Below are 17,637 nucleotides of genomic sequence, written 5' to 3'. Positions count from 1 at the left end.
ACAAAACAGCAAGTAGGAGAGTGAAGCCAAATATCCACACGCAACATCCACAACAAACTTAGTATGTTAAGATATCTCCCATGGACCCCAAAATATGAGCCAGTGAGAATGAGCCATCGATACCTCAAGACCCATATACCAGCATCTGTGCAGAAGGATGCAGAAGGAAGCAAAGGGATATCGGATGGACCTCTAAACTGTCCACAGGTCCTTACTGGAAAGCATGGTGTACCAATCTGAGAACAGCAGCTGAAACTGGGAGGGACCTAACAGATTATTTCCCAGGTCCCTCACCCATTCTGTATAGTGAGCACATAATAGGTACTTATTTAGTGTTTGTTGAATGAATAAAGTTCAAATGACATTTCCCTGGAGATTCCTCCAATATTTGTGAGTAGGGGGCAGGAAAGGGTAAATCTTTGTTTTGAGTCATGTGGCCAAATTATGTTTCCAAGGTGTACAAAATACTGGAAGAAGTTGACAGAGAGGCTAAGGGAGTTGTCTTTGTGAAAAAAAATCACTCCTTTCCAACATGCTCAGTCTCACATGCATGCATGTGTGTGCACGCACGCACGCACGTGCACACACACACAATTTGGCCTGGGAAGAATACTTCCCGCTGAAGGGCAAAGAGAAGGTGATCCCCATCTATATAAACAGCTTCTGACATCAATGGGCTCCAGACATCCCAGAATCTTCTCTTTATTGAGGTTATTAGAAGGGGAATGGGGTCTCAGCCTAGGGTGGCTGAAGGAGGTCCAGTTCGTGTCAAGTCTGTGTTCAGAAAGTAGGTGCAGAGCTGCCCTTTGCCTTTCACCTTGATGACACCCCGGCTGTAGCAGGTGTAGCCCAGGGACTGTAGGGCCCAGGCTGTCTCCTCAGTCACCTACAATTGGAGGGGGTAAGGGAATATGGAGGTGGCCCTATTCTTAGTCCCCCTCCCCCATGCCTCCAATGTGGTTTTCTCACTTGGATTTTGCCAAGGACTCCTGTGCTCTCCATGCGGCTGGCCACATTCACTGTGTTGCCCCAAATGTCATATTGTGGCTTCTGGGCCCCAATCACTCCAGCTACTACTGGCCCATGGTTCAACCCTGATAAGGGATGTGGTAATGACAGACTTGGAGAAGGAAGAGGGAAAGAGGAAGCACAAGAAATTGGAAGGAAAGGAGAAGGGCATGGGGAGTGGCCCTAGAGGAGAGGAGGTGTCTCTAAGGCTGGAGGAATGTAGCTTAAGAAAAAGAGTGGGAGAGCATTGTACCTCCTGGGCCAGCAGCTGCACACCCCATCCCAGGGAGTGAGTAAGGAAAGGGGCTTCAGGGATGAACTGGGGGCAGCTAACAAAGGACTTGGAGTGGGGCAAGCTCAGGAAGGTGAGGAGGTACCAGACTGCTGCAGCAGGGGAGGTCTCTCACCCACACGCAGGCGGAAGTTGTTGAATGAGTGCTTGTTGATGACATCCAGCTTAGATCCCAGGGCCACGGCAAACTCTACCATAGTGCCAAGGTGGCTGCAGCTCCGCTCAGCATCCTGGCAACGGGTTCCCCCACCAGGGTGGGCCAGTGAGGGCACAAGAATAAGTCCCACTGTTGGGCCCATCAATGAGAGACCAGAGGAGGGTGGTAGGTAAGGAAGGGTCGCCATACCTGTTGTGCATCCTGTCCAGAGGTGGCATTTAAGCCTGTGGCTGCCATGTAGGTGCTGCCGATGGTTTTGATCTTCTCCACCCCACTGAACTTGGGCTTGGAGAGCAGCTGTATAGAGAGGAGGCCTGTCCCTAGTCTCTCTCGCTCTTTCCCTCCCATCTCCCAGAAGCCCAGCCCCAAGCCTTTGGAGTTAAAGGATCAGGCTGTGGGAGTAGGGATGGTGTCAGGAAGGAGAGGGTTGGTGGTGGGCAATGTTGCTGGAGTGGGTAGAGCTGGGGGATCAGAAGAGGTGAGTGGGTGCAGTGGAGGGGAGGATTGACCTCATGGCCAGAAAAGCAAAGTGGAAGGAGGGACTGGTGGGAAATTCTAGAATCCGGGACATAGGGTCTGGGAGACTCGGAGTTGTCACCTCATCAAAATCAGCAATTATCTCGTTGAGCAGCCTCAGACACTCTAGGCCCTCATGATTGATGTCAGATTCAGAGTAGAACTCCTTGAAGTCCGGGACTGAGGCGAAGAGGACACAAACACACTCGTAGGACTGGTGGTAGAGATCCTGGGAGAGCAGGAGACTGGAGTGAGGGGTTCGTGTCATGTTCCTCCCCCTTCCGGGTCTGCGTGGGACCCTCCTCCCTGTGTCCACACTCCTGGTCTCCCTGTTGAAGAAGAATTGGGAAGGCGGGAGAGAAGTAGGGCCAGGCTACCCCAGGGACGTGACTTAGGAGTCAAAGCTTGGATCTCATTGTGATTCCAGAAGAGACAGAAGTTTGGGGTCAGTATCACCTCACAGCAACATGAAGGGAGTCACTCCTAGAACTGGGATCCTGTCAATGTGAATTATTTTTATATCCTATCTTATTGCTGAAAGGTGTTTAATTAAGCCGGCTACAAAACCAAAAGTAAAAAGTGTTTAAGTGTTTAAGTCACTTAAGATAGGTACAGAATGAAAGATAAAAAGAGCAACAATAGGGCTATGGGGCAAAGGGAAAAGAAGGGTAAGATGATAAAGATGGAATCAGATCTGAGGGTGGTTCACAAAATGAGTGCCATGAAGTCCTTTTTAGTCCTAGATTTTGGCTCTCAGCTTTCTAGCAGCCAAAGTGAAGAGAGAAAAGGATCGATTACAAGATTTCCTGTGTCTGTAAGAGAAGAAAGAAGAAGCAGAACTACTCCTGATCCTGAAAGCAGGGAGCAGGTGGCGGGGGCATAAGGCTGTGAAAGAGCTCCGGAGCTGTGTCTTTTAACACCCCTCAACATGAGCCAAGAGCATTTCCACAGCAGAGGGCCAGCAGGTGGTGGTACAAGTAAGATGCTACAAATATGTGGGTGACTTCCTGATGGTTTCAGCAGCATCCAATAGAAATTTCTGCAATGGAAACGTTCTCTATCTTCAGTGTCCAATACGGGGGCCACTAGCTGCAGTGGCTGTTGAGCTCTGAAAATGTGGCTGGTGAAACTGAGGAACTGAATGTTTTATTTTAATTAATTAACGTTAAATTTTCATAGGGCTAATGGCTACCATATTGGATAGTGCAGGTCTAGAAAGAGGGGTGGACTGTATCCTCCAGAGCAGTGATCCCCAAACTTTTTGACCCATTTGGAATCAGAGCTGAAGGTAATTCACAAAATGAGTGCCGTGAAGTCCTTTTTAGTCCTAGATTTTGGATGGGTTTTGTGGAAGACAAGTTTTCCACGCACCTGGGCAGTGGTGGGGGGATGGTTTTGGGATGAAACTGTTCTACTTCATCAGGCATTTGTTATAGGTTGGTGCAAAATTAATTGCATTATTTTTTGCCGTTAAAAGTAATTAAAGCCAGGCGAGGTGGCTTACTCCTATAATCTCAGCATCTTGGGAGGCTGAGGTAGGTGGATCACCTGAGGTCAGGAGTTGGAAACCAGCCTGGCCAACATGGTGAAATCTTGTCTCTACTAAAAAAAATATAAAAATTAGCCAGGTATGGTGTTGGGCATCTGTAATCCCAACTACTCAGAAGGCTGAGGCAGGAAAATCGCTTGAACCCAGGAGGTGGAGGTTTCAGTGAGCCGAGATTGTGCCATTTCATGCACTCCAGCCTGTGAGACACGAGTGAAACGGTCTCAAAAAAAAAGTAATTATTTTTAATTATATTATTTTTAAAGGCAAAAACTGTGATTAATTTTGCACCAACCTAATAGACTCCCATAAGGAGTGCACAGCCTAGATCCCTTGCATGTGCAATTCACAATGAGGTTTGAGTTCCTATGAGAATCTAATGCCGCTGCTGATCTGACAGGAGGCGGAGCTCAGGCAGTAGTGCTGGCTCACCACTCACCTCCTGCTGTGTAGCCCAGTTCCCAACAGGCAATGGACCAGCACCAGTCTGCGACCTGGAGGTTGGGGATCACTGCTCCAGACAGCTCCCATCAACACCTGACTAAGCTTCCGGAATGAATGGAGTGGTCATGAGTTAGAGAAGACATGCCTTCTAAGTAAGAATTTGAAATGCAGAAATTTTGTGCTCACCAAAGACAGAACCTAAGATCTTGTGAAAACAAAGTCACTTGACAAGCACAAGGGCTTGGGTGTTGGGGGGTCTAGAGAGGATGGGTCATAGGTCAAGACTTTCATCCGAAATGAGGCCCTATGGCATCAGTGGCTCAGGAGTCAGGGGTTCAGGAGTCACCTCGTTGCGTCGATTCTGGCCAATGAACTGGGGGGCCACGTGTGCAGGGAGCACATTCTCCAAGAGCAGCCGAGTCAGGTTCTCCATTGTCTCTGTCTCTTCCCGCTCCTGCCTCAGCTTCTTCTTCCACAGGAAATCCAGGCGGCAGTAGTACTCATTCTGGGGAGAGTCGCCAGGGGCCATGGGGAGATACAGAGCAGGGGAGGCCCAGCTCCTGCATGTTAAGCCCCAACTCCATGATGCCTGAAACCAGCCCTACCCCATCCCTAGTTTAGGGCTTAAGGTGCAAGTATCCTTGGAGAGAGACTATCCTTGAAACTAGATTCAGACTAGTGATACAAAAGTGGCAATGGACTTTTTCTTAAGCATGGGCTTTCACAGATTGGGGTGTGGGAGAAAGGAGGGGTGGGGAGGGAAGGAGAAAGAAAGGGAGCAGAAAGCCTTGCTTAGAAGCTTCCAACGGGCATTCAACCCTGAAAATTAGAAAGACCAAGTCACAAATATGGGACCACTCATAGGTGTGCCCTGGAGGGCTGAGCCGGGTGACTTACCTGTCGAGCCAGGACAAGGAGAGTGAAGAAGAAGATGAAGAAGGAGATAGCACCCATCAGTTTGGGCTCCTTCAGCACTCCTGGCCTGAGGGGTCCATGGATCAGGGTTGCCCCTCACTCTGCCCCTTCCTGGCTGCCTCCCTGCCCCCAGTGCCCATATAGGCCTCCACTTCCCTCCCGCTTTGCCCTGTGGGTAATTCAGTTCAGTGAGGCCAGGACAGCTCTGCTGTGTCCCATCTCACCCCCATCCCAGGGGGCCCGGCACCTCTGTCCAGCAGCTGTGCACACCTGGAGTCCAAGGGGCCCAGATAGAGGCGGATGATGAGGCAGTCGGACAGCCAGGCATGGGTGTGCAGGAAGAGGGAGCAGGAGGCCGCCAGCCACAGCAGGAGCAGCAGCAGCTTCAGCTCGAAGCTCATGTGCAGAAAGAGGGAGCAGGAGAGGAAGCCCAGCACGCAGCAGTGCATGGAGTACTGTGGGGCCAGGCAGGGATCAGGAGTGGGCATGTCCCACAGGCAGTGGGGGAAAGACCTGAGGGCTCCCTTCCTATCCCTCCCAGGCCCAGGTCCTATCTGTGAGACAGGGAGTGTCATACACACAGATACACACTGGATGTGACTTATGTCTGTTCTAATCCACAGAATGGAGTGTTCCTCCACTCAGGGGGCTGTGGGCTTGGGCTGAGGAAGGGTCTACGGAAGGAGATTAAAGGCATGCAGGAATACTCACTGGGACACTGATGAGAGGCAGAGACCCAGGGAGCTCCCAGGAGAGGTTGGAAGTCGTGGAGGACACATTGAGAGCTTGGAAAGGGCAGTCTGATGATGCTGGGAAGAAGAACTGCAGAAGAGATGAGGAGCTGAAGAGGCTTGTGCTGGGTTTCAGCAGACCCAGGGATGAGTCACAGTCAGACTCATCCAAAGGGGTGGATCCTGCTATTTCTGATTGGGAAGGGAACCTCAGCACTAGGGTCATCACTGTGGGGAGGAGTTATGGGAGGGGCATCAAGAGTACTCGTCTGACGTGGAGTCACTGTGTGGGCTCTTGACAGCCACTTAGCCCCTCTGGGCCTTCGCTTCCTCTTCTGTAACTTGGCTGTTGGGTGATTCCCAGGTGCCCTCCAGGAATAGAATTCTAGGAATGAGTCTAAATCCTGAAAAAGCAGCCAAGTGAGCTAAGTAATAAATAACTGCCTACATGGAAAAAGATAAGGACATTCACCAGTGTTATTAACAACTATTATGCCCAGATGGTAGACTGCTGGTGACTGTCATTTTTTTCTTTCTATTTATACAATATTGCCAGCATCCTCTGGGCTTAGCCCAGCTGCCTGCCCAAATCCAGGGGTTCCCTTTCGGTCCATGGCAGGTCCAGTATGCCCTGATGATGGTGGATAGGGACCCCTCTGTCCTCACCAGGCTGGTAATGGCCGTGCCAAAGACAAGGAGAATGGTGGCGGTGCCCAAGGCTATTCTCAGTCCTGGTCGTGTGGCCACCAGGCCAGACAGTGCAGGCAGCCAGTGCAGGAGCTTGGGGCCTTTCAGGACACACCTCTGTGGAGGGAGCATAAGCATCTTAGCCATGGGGCTGGGGCACCCTCTTCAGGACAGGTTGTGACCAGGGCTCTGCCATGCCACTTCCACCCCTCAGCCCACCTCACCATCAGGTCCTCTGAGAAGCAGACAAACAGGAGGAGGAGGAAGAGGAGGAAGGTGATGCCATAGGTGATGGCCAGAGCTGGGGGCCTAAAGGGAAAAAAAAGCAAGGCCTTGAAGTGCCGGAACAGGCTCCCTGTGTGCTATGCAGGTGCTGTGTGAGCCGGGTGGGAGATGGGGGAAGTGGTTCTGGGGATCTGGGTTGGCTGGCAGTGGGGTCCCAGCTGATAGAAGACATTGCATTCTGATGATCTGGATTGGCTGGCTTAAGGGTCTAGAACAGTGTTGGGGGGAACAGGGACCCATATGGTGGGCAGTGGGGGTTCACAAGAATGGCTGAGGCTACCTCAGACCGATCTCTGGGCCTCTAGGCCAAAGCTCTTTAACCTGGCTGCATTTTCTTTTGTTTTGTTTTGAGATAGAGTCTTGCTCTCTTGCCCAGGCTGAAGTGCAGTGGCATGATCTCAGTTCACTGCAAACTCCGCCTCCCAAGTCCAGCGATTTTTCTGCCTCAGCCACCCGAGTAGATAAGATTAGAGTCACCTGCCATCACCCCTGGCAAATTTTCATATTTTTAATAGAGACGGGGTTTCACCATGTTGGCCAGGCTGGTATCAAACTCCTGACCTCAGGCGATCCACCCACTTCAGCCTCCCAAAGTACTGGGATTACAGGCATGGGCCACCATACCTGGCCACCTGGCTGAGTTAAGAACAAGTCCTTGTCCCTCCTAGCAGTGAACAGGAATGAGGGACTACTTTCTAAGTTCACGCATTTGCTGCCAGATTTGGGTTTCTTAATGGAAACAAACCCGCCTTCATGGGGATGTTGTTGGCACCAAAAGAGACACTCATGGGAAAATGCTTGTGCTGTGTAGAAAGTCCACAGGATGTACAAGGTTGAGATAAGGACTGTGATTATCATTTTCCCCAGAACACACATTTCCTCTGCAACTAAGAGCCTGAAGCTAAGGGGAAAGGGTGAAGGAAGAAAATGTGGGCAGGGGTCATGAGTGCAAGGGAATCAGCTTATGACAGCTGGGGCCTCCCTTACCCGGGGCACTCTCACCTGTTTGTCACTAGCATCTGGATGATGAAGTTGGAGAGAAAAACTAGGAAGGTGCAGGCTTCGTAGTATTTGAAGGCGGGGAGTGCAGAGAGTCGGTACTGAAAGTGAGGGGGCCAGAAGTGGAGACAGGGCCCAGTGCTGCCTATCACCTTGAAGACATCACTCCCAGGCAAGGGGTGGGCTCCTCAGCCTCACTTCCCCGCCTCCAGTTCAGTTCCACGTAGACCCTACCAGTTCTCTAAGGAGCCACCCTCTGTCCCCCCCCACCACCCAGTAACTCAGTCTACAGAGTCACTTTCCTTTAGAGAGAGGCACAAGCTCCTCACTCCTAGGATCACAAACTAAGCAGACCTGGGGAGGACACCCAAGGGCTGACCCCTCCCCAGGGCTAAGGAACTAAAGTTGGGAAGTCCTTTGGTGCCGCCCACTCTGCAGCCCACCTCTTTCTCCATTTCATTCTCTCTGAAGTACAGTGTCAGTGGGTTGAAGTCCTTTGACTGCTTCCACTGCCTAGGGGGAGGTGGGAGGGTAGGCGAAAGCACCAGAGAGCAGACAGCAGGGTAGGGCAGGAAGAGGGCAGAGTGAGAGCAAGACGGGGTGGTCAGGCGAGTCTTCCCTCAGGCCCTCACGGAGCACCATCACTCCTCCACCGCCCTCCCAGCCCTCTTTGTTCTCCGTACTTCTGTGAGTTGAGCTGCTCAATGACCTGGAAGAACTTGGCATCCCCGGTGTCCAGTTCATCATCTAGTCCCCGGGGAGTACGGCTCCTGCACAGTGAGAGCCAAGCCCATCACCACAGAGATGCTCAGAGCATCTGGGCAAGGCAGGAGTAGCCCCCCAGGGTTGACGGAGGGGTCACCCAGACGGCCCCACTGGCAAAGACTCTCAGGACTCCTCACCGATCCAGGCTCCACTGGGGGCTGAAGGAAGCCAGGGCCTTCTCCTGTTGGGAGAGCAGATGGGGGAGGTGGGCATGTGGGTGTTTTCCCTGCAATGAGGTAGACCATGAGCCACACTGCACGCTCTATACATGTCCTTGACCTTTGGCATTTGACTGGTCTCTTTCCCCTCCCTCTAATGACTTCTCTCTCTCCCAAATCCCACCTGACCTTGAAGGGAAGGTTTGAACCTCCTTAAAGTTTCCCCCTGGCTGACTAGACTCCCAGGATCTTTTTTTTTTTTTTTTTTTTTTTTTTTTTGGTGAGATTGTGTCTTGCTCTGTCGCAGAAGCTGAAGTGCAGTGACACAATCTCGGCTCACTGCAACCTCTGCCTCCTTGGTTCCACTCCCGAGTTCCAGCGATTCTCCTGCCTCAGCCTCCTAAGTAGTTGGGATTATAGGCATGTGCCACCATGCCCAGCTGATTTTTGTATTTTTAGAGGAGACAGGATTTCACCATGTTGGTCAGGCTGGTCTCGAACTCCTGACCTCAGATGATCTGCCTGCCTCAACCACCCAAAGTGCTGGGATTACAGGCGTGAGCCACCGTGCCTGGCCGACCCCCAGGATCTTTATACTCTTGAGTTCCTCATAGTTTCTATCACTTCCTGGGCAACTCTGTCTTCTATAGGCTTGAGTGGCTGTAGATTCTGTGTCTCACTTTCCCTTAAGTGCGCACAAATTCCAAAGGCAGGGACTTTCCCATCACCCTTGAATGACAGAAAAAAAAAAAAAAATTCCCCGTTGGTTTAAATTGAAGTAGCAATGATAAACATTCTGACTCCTTTCCGACCTTTCCTGAGGTCAGCCAGGCTGACCTGAGAGGTGTAATGGAAGGAGAAGAAAGAAGAAGGGAAGTAAACCCTATTACGGTCATTCTCTTCCTCGTCAAAAGGAATGCGCAGTGCAAGGAGTGATGTGAAAATGAGGAGGCAAAGAAAGCAGCTGCTGAGAGGGAATGAAGCTTTGTGGGCCACTGCCTAGTACAAGAAATATGGTGAGCATTTCTCCCTGCTCCCTGTGGTCCATGCAGAGGAAGCAGAGTCACGTGTCACATCATCCCTCAAGCCAAAGACTGGTATATGGGAGAGAGAAAGGGAGAAGGAGAGATACTGAGAGGGAATGATATGTTCTAGATGTGGGTCCATCCATGCACCTGTGTGTGGGACTTTTTTCAAACTACCTATCTGCCCCCTCCCAACTCCTGTAAATTATTTGAAGGCAGGGAACATCTTACTGATTTCTATCTTTTCAAGAACTGGCCTAATGCCTGCCACACAGTAGGTGTTCAGAAAACATGGAAGGAATGAATGGATGAAGAAACAGACACACACACTGCCCCACCACTCAAAGTTTCACATTGTTTAGGGGTAAGCCAATGGTGAGTCTCAGGATATCTTTTTTTTTTTGATATGGAGTTTTGCTCTGTTGCCCAGGGCAGAGTGCTGTGGTGTGATCTCAGCTCACTGCAACCTATGCCTTCCAGGTTCAAGTGATTCTTCTGCCTCAGCCTCCCAAGTAGTTGGGATTACAGGCACGTACCACCACGCCTGGCTAATTTTCATATTTTTAGTAGAGATGGGATTTTACCATGTTGGCCAGACTGATCTCAAACTACTGACCTCAAGCTATCCGTCTACCTCAGCCTCCCAAAGTGCTGGGATTACAGGCGTGAGCCACCGTGCCTGGCAAGATTTCTAATATTTGACCCAGCCCCCGGAACTTCAGGGGCTAAGTGGATTTCTGTGCTAGTGAGGTCCTGCCTCCGGAAACACCCTTGAACAAGGGGTCCGGCTCTTCCACTCTGATACTCCCTAGCCTGCACACCGGTGGAAAGCAGCAGGAAGTCTAGCATGGACCCTGGCAGGCATTCCTACCATGTAATTGCACCTAAGGTCATCTCACAGTCCCTGGGCTTATAGCAATCCCCACACGCCACTCCACCCACACTGGAGGCCTCATCCTGCAACAGTCAGCTGAGCCTCGGCTTCTTCCTTCATCTTCCTCCTGCTGACTTAACCCTCTGACCTCTCCCCTACCTCATGCCAACACTTGGAATTAAGTACTTCCTGCAATCACTACTGCCAGTGTCCTTCCCCCACTCCCCAGTGTTGGGGGGATTGAAGGAGAGAGCATGCAGTTTCAAGAATTGACTTAAACAGAGACATTTCCTGGTGCTATGGGTGCACAGCCCTAGAATCAGTCAGGAGGAATTGGGGGTTCAACTGCCTTTGTGATGTCAGGGGAAGGCGCTCTCCTGAGTAGAGGCAGGGGAGTTATGGACATGGGGTCTGTGGGGATCTTGTATTTTCTCTGAGGGGAGCTGGAGTGCTCTTTCTCTGGAAGAAGGGTCAAGGAAGAGCCTGGACCAGTGACTGGGGTGACCAGGCAGTTCAGGACTTTGGGATATCACAAATCATTAAGTGACTCAGTTGTGGTGGGGGCAGGGAAGGCTGGGCTGAGGCCCGAGGATACTGGGGGTGAGTTTACCAAAGCTCTGGGGCTCAGGATGAAGGTGCACATACCGGGAGAGGGGTGGAGGTGGACACCGGGCTGTCGACGTGGCTCAGGTGGGCAAAAGGCTTGGCTGCGCCCCAGGACTCCAGGTAGCGGGTCATCAGCAGTGATGGACGCATCTTGGGGCCCTCAAGTGAAGACAGCAAGCCTCGTGCAGTGCCCTTTTCATCCTCCTCCTCTGCCTGGGGCACATGAGGGCTGAGAGTAAAGACCACAGACAGTTCCTCATTCTCCCTCCACCCCTGACTAGGACCCAGGAACTCAGTCTCTGGCACAGAAGAGATCAGGCCTGTTGGCTGTGGGATGGTTTGTGTGGGCCAGCCTAGAGGGTCCAGGCTGGGCTTTTACCCGTGGATCAATGACCAGGTAGGTAGGCTCCCCTAGCTCCCGAAGGTAGGGGTCCCGATGTTCCATGCCTGCGTCCTCCACAGCATAAGCCCCTGCCAACAGGGCCAAGGTAGCCCCTGTGATATGCACTCGCCTGGAAGGTAAGGGGCAGAAGGGGTTAGCAAGGAGGGCCTTTAAACCTCCTATTCCCCATTTTGCCTCTTGGCTCCTAGAACTGACAAATATCTCACGTCTTTCAAAGGTCTGGAGGTCTGACTTCAAGGAAGACCCTATGTTACAGGGCGTGCCTCCCAGTTCCCCTCCCTGCACCCTAGGGTCTCCTCGAACCCCATATAGGAATCATCTTAAGGTACTCATCTTTGCTCATCTTAAGAAACTAATGAAAAGGGTGGCAGCCTGTGGTAGGCCTGGTTGGTTGCCTAGGGCCCCAGGTCTCACCCTGGTACACCGCCTGCCTCCATGTGGTTAGCCAGTGTGACATCATGGGACCAAACATCATACTGCCACTTCTGCAGCCCGATGACTCCGCAGAGTACGCTGCCTGAATGCACACCCACACGCATGTTGATGTCCACGCCGGTGGCTGCCCGAAGTTTCCTGAGCAGAGTGTGTGTGGGACAATCTGAGTCCTACCCTCAGCGCTGCCTGTGCGGCACCCCTGCTTCTCACAAAGAGGACTTCTGCCAGCTGCCTGTTGCCTCCCACATCCACCCTCGGCATCCCTCCTGCCCACTGCCTGAGCTGACCTTATGGCCCGGCACATGTCCAGCCCCATTCGCACACAGTTGATGGCATGGTCTGGCAGTGAGAGTGGCAGCCCAGAGACACAGTAGTAACAGTCCCCCAGGATCTTGATCCGCATGCATTCATGCTCCTGGGAGTGTGTATGTGGGTGTGTAGAGGAACCTGGTTAGAGGCCAGAAGGGTAGGAGGGAGTTGGGAAAAGTGGGGAGTATGGTATTCCTGAAAACTTCCAAGGTGTGGTAGTGTCTAGGTCAGATCTAGGGACTCCTTTAGCTTGACATGGGACTGACTGTCTTTCATGCAGATCTTTTTCTCAGAAGGGTTTCCTGAAGAGCTGGATGTCTGTGGCTCTTTCCACTTTTGGCATGTGAAGGGGGCACCCAGAGTTGAGTATATGGTACTGGTCTCGGGATTGAGGGGTTGGGGGGATCCCAAGAATTGGTTGCTTGGAGGCATCCCTGGGATCTAAGCAGGTTGCTGGGCTGAGGTTGCATAGGGCAGAAATTTCTCTTGGAAGGGCCTCCTTAGGTTAGAATATCAGAGCATCTCTATAGATTTGGTGGTAGTGTCTAGAGACACATGTGTTGGGGCTCTGAGCATTATTTGAGGCATTGTAGTTGGGACGTCTGTGAAGTTATTGAGAGACCTCTGTGGGTTTGAGGTGTGTGGTGAGCTGCTTCATGTTGGGAATGTTTGAGAAGGTTTCCTCCTTCCATTGGAATATCTGGGGGTCTGCATGGGCTGAAGTGGGCCTGGGATCTTATGAGCTGGGAGTTTTCCTTGGAATGGGCTACCAGGATGGGATGTTTAGGGTCCCTGGGTGGGGAAGGAAGCCCCCTCTGACCTTGGCGATCTGGTCGAACTTGCCAAAGAGCTCATTGAGCATGAGCACCAGCTCCTTAGGGGAACACTCGCTGGCCAGCCGTGTGAAGCCCACGATGTCAGCATACAGCACACTACATAGGGCAGACTGTGTCAGTGGGGCCAGGGTCTCAGCCCACAGGCCCCTCCCCTCCAGTCATCTTCCTCATACCTGACTCCCTGGTGCCTTTTGACATAGAGGCTGTGGAAATTGTTGGTGCTCTCTGGCCGTGACCCCTGTCCTGCCTGCAGCCGTGCCATGATCTCTGCCTTCATCTCTCGGGCCAGGTAGGCAGGAAGGATGGACAAAAGAAGGTGTTCCTGGAAGAGGTCACTATGAGCACCAACTCTTCTGCACCGAAAGCCATGAGCCCCTGCCCCCAAATCACTCAGGATCCCACACTGCCCTGCCCACCCTAAGTGCTCTCCAGAATGCTCCCCCAAGTCCTCCCGCTGCACACAGCAGGGCCCCAACACTCCATCCAACACTGATCACCTTCAGGGACGGTTCTCCACTTAATATAATGCTCTAAAGTGCTTTTTATAAGCTGTTGTTTGTTTGAGCCTCACAACCTTCTAAGGTGGGCAATACCCACGTTTTATACAAAAGAGAAAACAGGTCAAGAAAACTGCCCATAGTCACTCAACTTGTGAAGAAGCCCCGTTATGTAATCTAAGCAACTCCTCTCTTGAAACACTGGTCTGGCCTTCCTAGGCCCGGCTGACCTGGTGCTTCTTCTCAGTGTCCAGCCTCCGTCGCGAGTGCAGGGAGCTGAGTGCCTCCCGGAACGTGGCCCGCAGGGCGCGCTCCATCAGCGCCTTATGGTACACTCCCAGCACGTTCCCGCACAGAAACAGCACCGCGTTTGCTGCCAACTGTGGGTGAGGGCCAGCCTCAGAGGGCGCAGGCCCCGGGTGGTTGTCCTATGTAGCTGGAGTTGGTCTCAAAGACTGGTTGGGGAAGACTGGACTCTACAGTGAGGGACCTAAGTATTGTTGGACGAGTGGTGCCACATTGTGGCATCCTGAGGGGTGTTTCCCTTCCCAGATACTCCCTGCTCCAGACTCTCAGCTGCTGCACCAACACGACCTCTTAGGTCTGGAAACTTTTGCAGGCACATTTCCTCTGCCTGGAATACCACTCCACTGTCGCTACCCACTCCTGTCGCACAAAACTTTTTTTTTTTTTCCCACCACATTCTCTGCGAAGGTTTCATTAACCACATCTGTCGCCACCTGCCTGATCCCCCGGGGAAACCACAACATGACTCCCTTCCCTGAGGCCTGGAACCCTCTTCCGGTAACAGCAGGCACTGTACCGCACTGGTGTACCAGTTCCACGAAAGCACGGTTGGGTCTGTGTATCCTTCGCCCAGCGTTGAACCCTGCCTTGGAGTCACAGCTCAACCATCCCCGAAAGGAGCCTACTAGCAAGTGGCAGAGCCGTCCTGAGCGCAGCCTGTGCTACTTGCGTGCTCACCTGCGGCAGCAGTGCGGGCCGTGAGTCCGGCTGTGGCCCAAGATACAGCCCGAGGACCAGCAGATGCGAGAGTGAGGAGGCGAGGCCCGCGACGGCGGCGTCTCGCATGCCCAAGGGCAGCATGGCATACACCGTGAAGATGACGAAGAGAAAATAGGACACCTGGGGGAGGGGCGCGGGAAGCTGAAGGTCCAAGTGGCGCTATTCAAGGCCCGGTGAGGGATCGAGGCCCGGGCTGTCTCCGCTGCCCGGCCTGCTGCCCCTCTCACCTGGTCCCAGGCGCTCACCACGCCCCCGGTGAACAAGAAGGCGTGGCCTAGCGCTAGCAGCGCGGCCCACACCAAGCCTGACAAGGGTCGCGTCCAGCGCTGCAGTCGCTGCTCGCGGGAAGCGAGGCCCAGCAGCAGCGAGAAGCCGCCCAGAGCGCACAGCACAGTGGTCAGGAAGCTCGGGTCTGAGACCAGCTCCTGTGGGCAAGGGGTGTGCGAGGCAAGATTATGACAGGGAGAAGAAACGAACCTGATAAAGGAAGAACCGGGAGCTCGGTCCTCAGCCCATTTCCGAAAGGTGTCTCGAGCCCAAGTACGAAAATGAGGCAAGGCACCTCCACTTGCCATTTATTTTAGGTTAAACCATTTGAAATTGCTTGTGTCCTGATGTTTTTATCTAGACTCAGCAATCTCGTATGGTTTTTGTTGGTTGGTTGTTTTTTTTTGAGACATCTCTCTCTGTCGCCCAGGCTGGAGTTTCGTGGGGCGATCTCGGCTCACTGCAACCTCTGCCTCCCGGGTTCACGCGATTCTTGTGCCTCAGCCACCCAAGTAGCTGGGATTTCCGGTTCCCGTCACCACACCTGGCTAATTATTATTATTATTTTGTATTTTTAGTAGATACAGGGTCTCACCAAATTGCCCGGGCTGGTCTCGAACTCCTGGGCTCAAGCGATCTCCCGCCTTGGCCTCCCAAAGTGCTGGGATTACAGGCGTGAGCCATGGCGCCCAGCCTCTTGCGGTCCAACCTATTATCTTGCTGAGCCTGGGACAGCTATCCAGAAGAACTGGCTCCCATCCCCTATTTGTGAATCCATGACCTTTCAGAGCCTCGGTTTTTGTTTTGTTGTTGTTGTTGTTGTTGTTTTAAAATCAAACGGGAACCATGGCATTGTGAGGCAAGTGAAAGACAGATCCTAGCTCACAAGAGGGCACTTCGGAATGAATGTCTCCAAATCTGGCCAATTTGCTCAGAAGATTCCCGGAGCCCGGGCCGGTGGCTGGCAGCTTGGAGGGCGGCGGAGGCAGTGCTCCAGCAGCACAGGGCGCCGGGAACCGTGGCGTCCGGCACCTCCCTGGCCGCCAGGGCTGCGATCTCGCCACCTGCCTCAACTCTTCGCAGAAGTCTCACCGCCGTCCCCGACTTTGTCCCCACCTCTCTTCCCGGATTTCGGCGTGGACCAGCAAGGATTGGCCGCGCCCGGTGATTTTCCCACCTTGCCTCCAAGGAGTGAAAAGAAAACCCGGGGCAGGCTATTTCTAGAATTGGATTGAAGACCCCCTTCCTCCCCAAACAAACTGGAATGGGTTTATTTTGGGACTCAGTGAGGGCCGGGTTGGAGGGTGCCTTCTGGGAGTCTATGGGTACAACTGCCCCACATCCCCTAAGAGGGAGAGAAAGCCAGGAAATGAATTCCCCAGGGGCCTCCTAGAATTTCCCCTTTGGAAAACTGGAAAATCCGGCGATGGATTTATTGTGGAACCTGTAGACCACAGATGCTCCTAAAGTCTCTTGGAACTGGGACAGAAACGGGAAGCATCCAGGACTCAGCTTTCTCCCCACGCAGACTCGGAAGGGTAGAGTGACTTGCCCAGGGTCACTGCAGTTCCTAGCCAGGCTCAACGGTCCTTTCTTTCTCGGCTCCCAGCAGCGAAAACATATCGAAAAGAAGACCCCACCAACCCCAACCCTGAAAATTCCCCCCAGGCAGCGACCCTCCCGCAGCGGAGGCCCGGCTCACCCTGCCGCTGGCCCAGGCCACGGGGAGCAGCGCCGCGAGCGCGCAGAGCACGATCCCCAGCAGCAGCAGCAGCAGCGGGTACTGCTGGCTCAGGCTGTAGTAGGTCTCGTAGAAGAGGTCTTCGCTGGGAGGCGGCCGGGGGCTGAAGAGGCGGGCCATGATCTCTCCCGCCCCGAGCCCCGGGGCTGGCAAGGGCCGGGCTCCGGGTTAACCTCCTTTGGCCCGGCGGGCCCCACCTGGGTCTTTCTCACGCGCTCCAAGCCGCTATCACCCCGCGCCCCCAACCTCGCGGAAACCCCGTCTCCTTTTTCAGGCCCTCCCGGCGGCCTCCCAGCCCGCTCCCAGCAGGTGATGAGGGGACCCCTCAGTCCTTTCCTCCTCCTCCCTCATACCCGGCGTGTGGAGGTGCCCTAGCAAAGCCTCATCGCCAGGGGGGCAGGACTTGGGGTTGGTGCGAGGGAGCCCCGGGTTCCCCTGTCCCCCGAACTCACTGCCCGCGACGCTGGCGCAGCGGAGTGGGCTGGGCCAGGGGAGAGAGCCAGGGGCCTGGTGGCGGAGTCACGCTCGCCGCTGCGCTCTGGCTCGGAGTCCCGGGCGACAGGAGCTTCCCTCTCGGCGCCGCGGGCCCCCTCCCACTTCCCCGACAGGACAGCCCGTCCCCTTCCTGTGCAGAAGCCGGACTCCCCTGGTATCCTCCCCCACTTGGTTTTGTCTCTCCTAACACCATCGCCTCCCCGCTTCAGCCCCTTCAGGGAAGGGTAATGTGGACCCTGGGAGAGATGCAAGGGATGGGCTGGGGTGGACCGAATGGGATGTGTCCGAATGGGGGTGAACGTTTGGTAGTGGGGAGTCTGAGGGGGGCTGAAGACTGGTGAGAATGTAGGGAAGAATGTGGGTCGCGATGGGGATCTAGGTCAGAGTTGGGGGCGCTAATTCCCCACCCCTCTCCGACTGGTGGCAACCACTGCCACCAGGTTTGAACTGTTCATGCTCCGTGGGAGGGATGCTCGTGTGTGTAACTTTAGGAGCCATAGCTTTCCACTCCTGAACAGCAACTGGGAATCAAAAGGGAAGCAATGTCTAGGAAGCAACCTGAGTGTGTATTGGAGACAGGTATGGGGCATCATGACCTCCAAGAGCCTGGGGGCACCATG

The 17,637-nt window shown here is 53.6% G+C and overlaps 1 protein-coding gene across 5 annotated transcripts; it reads right to left on the bottom strand.

The window, feature by feature from the left end:
* Positions 1-678: 678 nt before the first annotated feature.
* ADCY4 (adenylate cyclase 4) lies at positions 679-16,657 on the bottom strand. Of its 5 annotated transcripts, XM_064374723.1 has the most exons (25): positions 16,484-16,657; positions 14,742-14,939; positions 14,473-14,634; positions 13,719-13,868; positions 13,165-13,313; positions 12,976-13,087; positions 12,134-12,261; positions 11,826-11,984; positions 11,388-11,520; positions 11,048-11,221; positions 8,483-8,526; positions 8,264-8,350; positions 8,024-8,093; positions 7,584-7,681; positions 6,521-6,605; positions 6,276-6,413; positions 5,590-5,700; positions 5,149-5,333; positions 4,861-4,945; positions 4,310-4,468; positions 2,056-2,202; positions 1,647-1,754; positions 1,416-1,530; positions 970-1,094; positions 679-886 (listed from the first exon to the last, which is right to left on the bottom strand). In XM_064374723.1, exons 1-25 carry the CDS (start codon positions 16,640-16,642, stop codon positions 734-736), a joined length of 3,234 nt encoding a protein of 1,077 aa, XP_064230793.1. In that variant the 5' UTR covers positions 16,643-16,657; the 3' UTR covers positions 679-733. The 5 variants fall into 5 exon arrangements, 4 of the variants coding, with proteins under 4 accessions (XP_064230793.1, XP_012323416.2, XP_012323421.2 ...); XM_012467993.3 differs by lacking the exon at positions 16,484-16,657 and having other exon boundaries at positions 14,742-16,414; XM_012467998.3 differs by lacking the exons at positions 6,276-6,413; positions 16,484-16,657 and having other exon boundaries at positions 14,742-16,414.
* Between the last annotated feature and the right edge of the window lie 980 nt (positions 16,658-17,637).

The sequence above is a fragment of the Aotus nancymaae genome, unplaced genomic scaffold (genome assembly GCF_030222135.1).
Source record: "Aotus nancymaae isolate 86718 unplaced genomic scaffold, 86718_ANA_hifiasm-v0.15.2.pri h1tg000011l, whole genome shotgun sequence".
Lineage (NCBI taxonomy): Eukaryota > Metazoa > Chordata > Mammalia > Primates > Aotidae > Aotus > Aotus nancymaae.
This window is presented reverse-complemented; position numbering and strand designations above follow the sequence as displayed.

Bases quoted from the DNA above. Each gene is read 5' to 3' on its own strand.
- ADCY4 (XM_064374723.1), bottom strand. From the start codon at position 16,642: ATGGCCCGCCTCTTCAGCCCCCGGCCGCCTCCCAGCGAAGACCTCTTC. The intron at 6,606-7,583 runs GTGAGAGTGCCC...TTTTCCCTTTAG, and splicing joins CAGATGCTAGTGACAAACAG to GCCCCCAGCTCTGGCCATCA. The intron at 4,946-5,148 runs GTGTGCACAGCT...TGGACCCCTCAG, and splicing joins CTGGGCCCCTTGGACTCCAG to GCCAGGAGTGCTGAAGGAGC.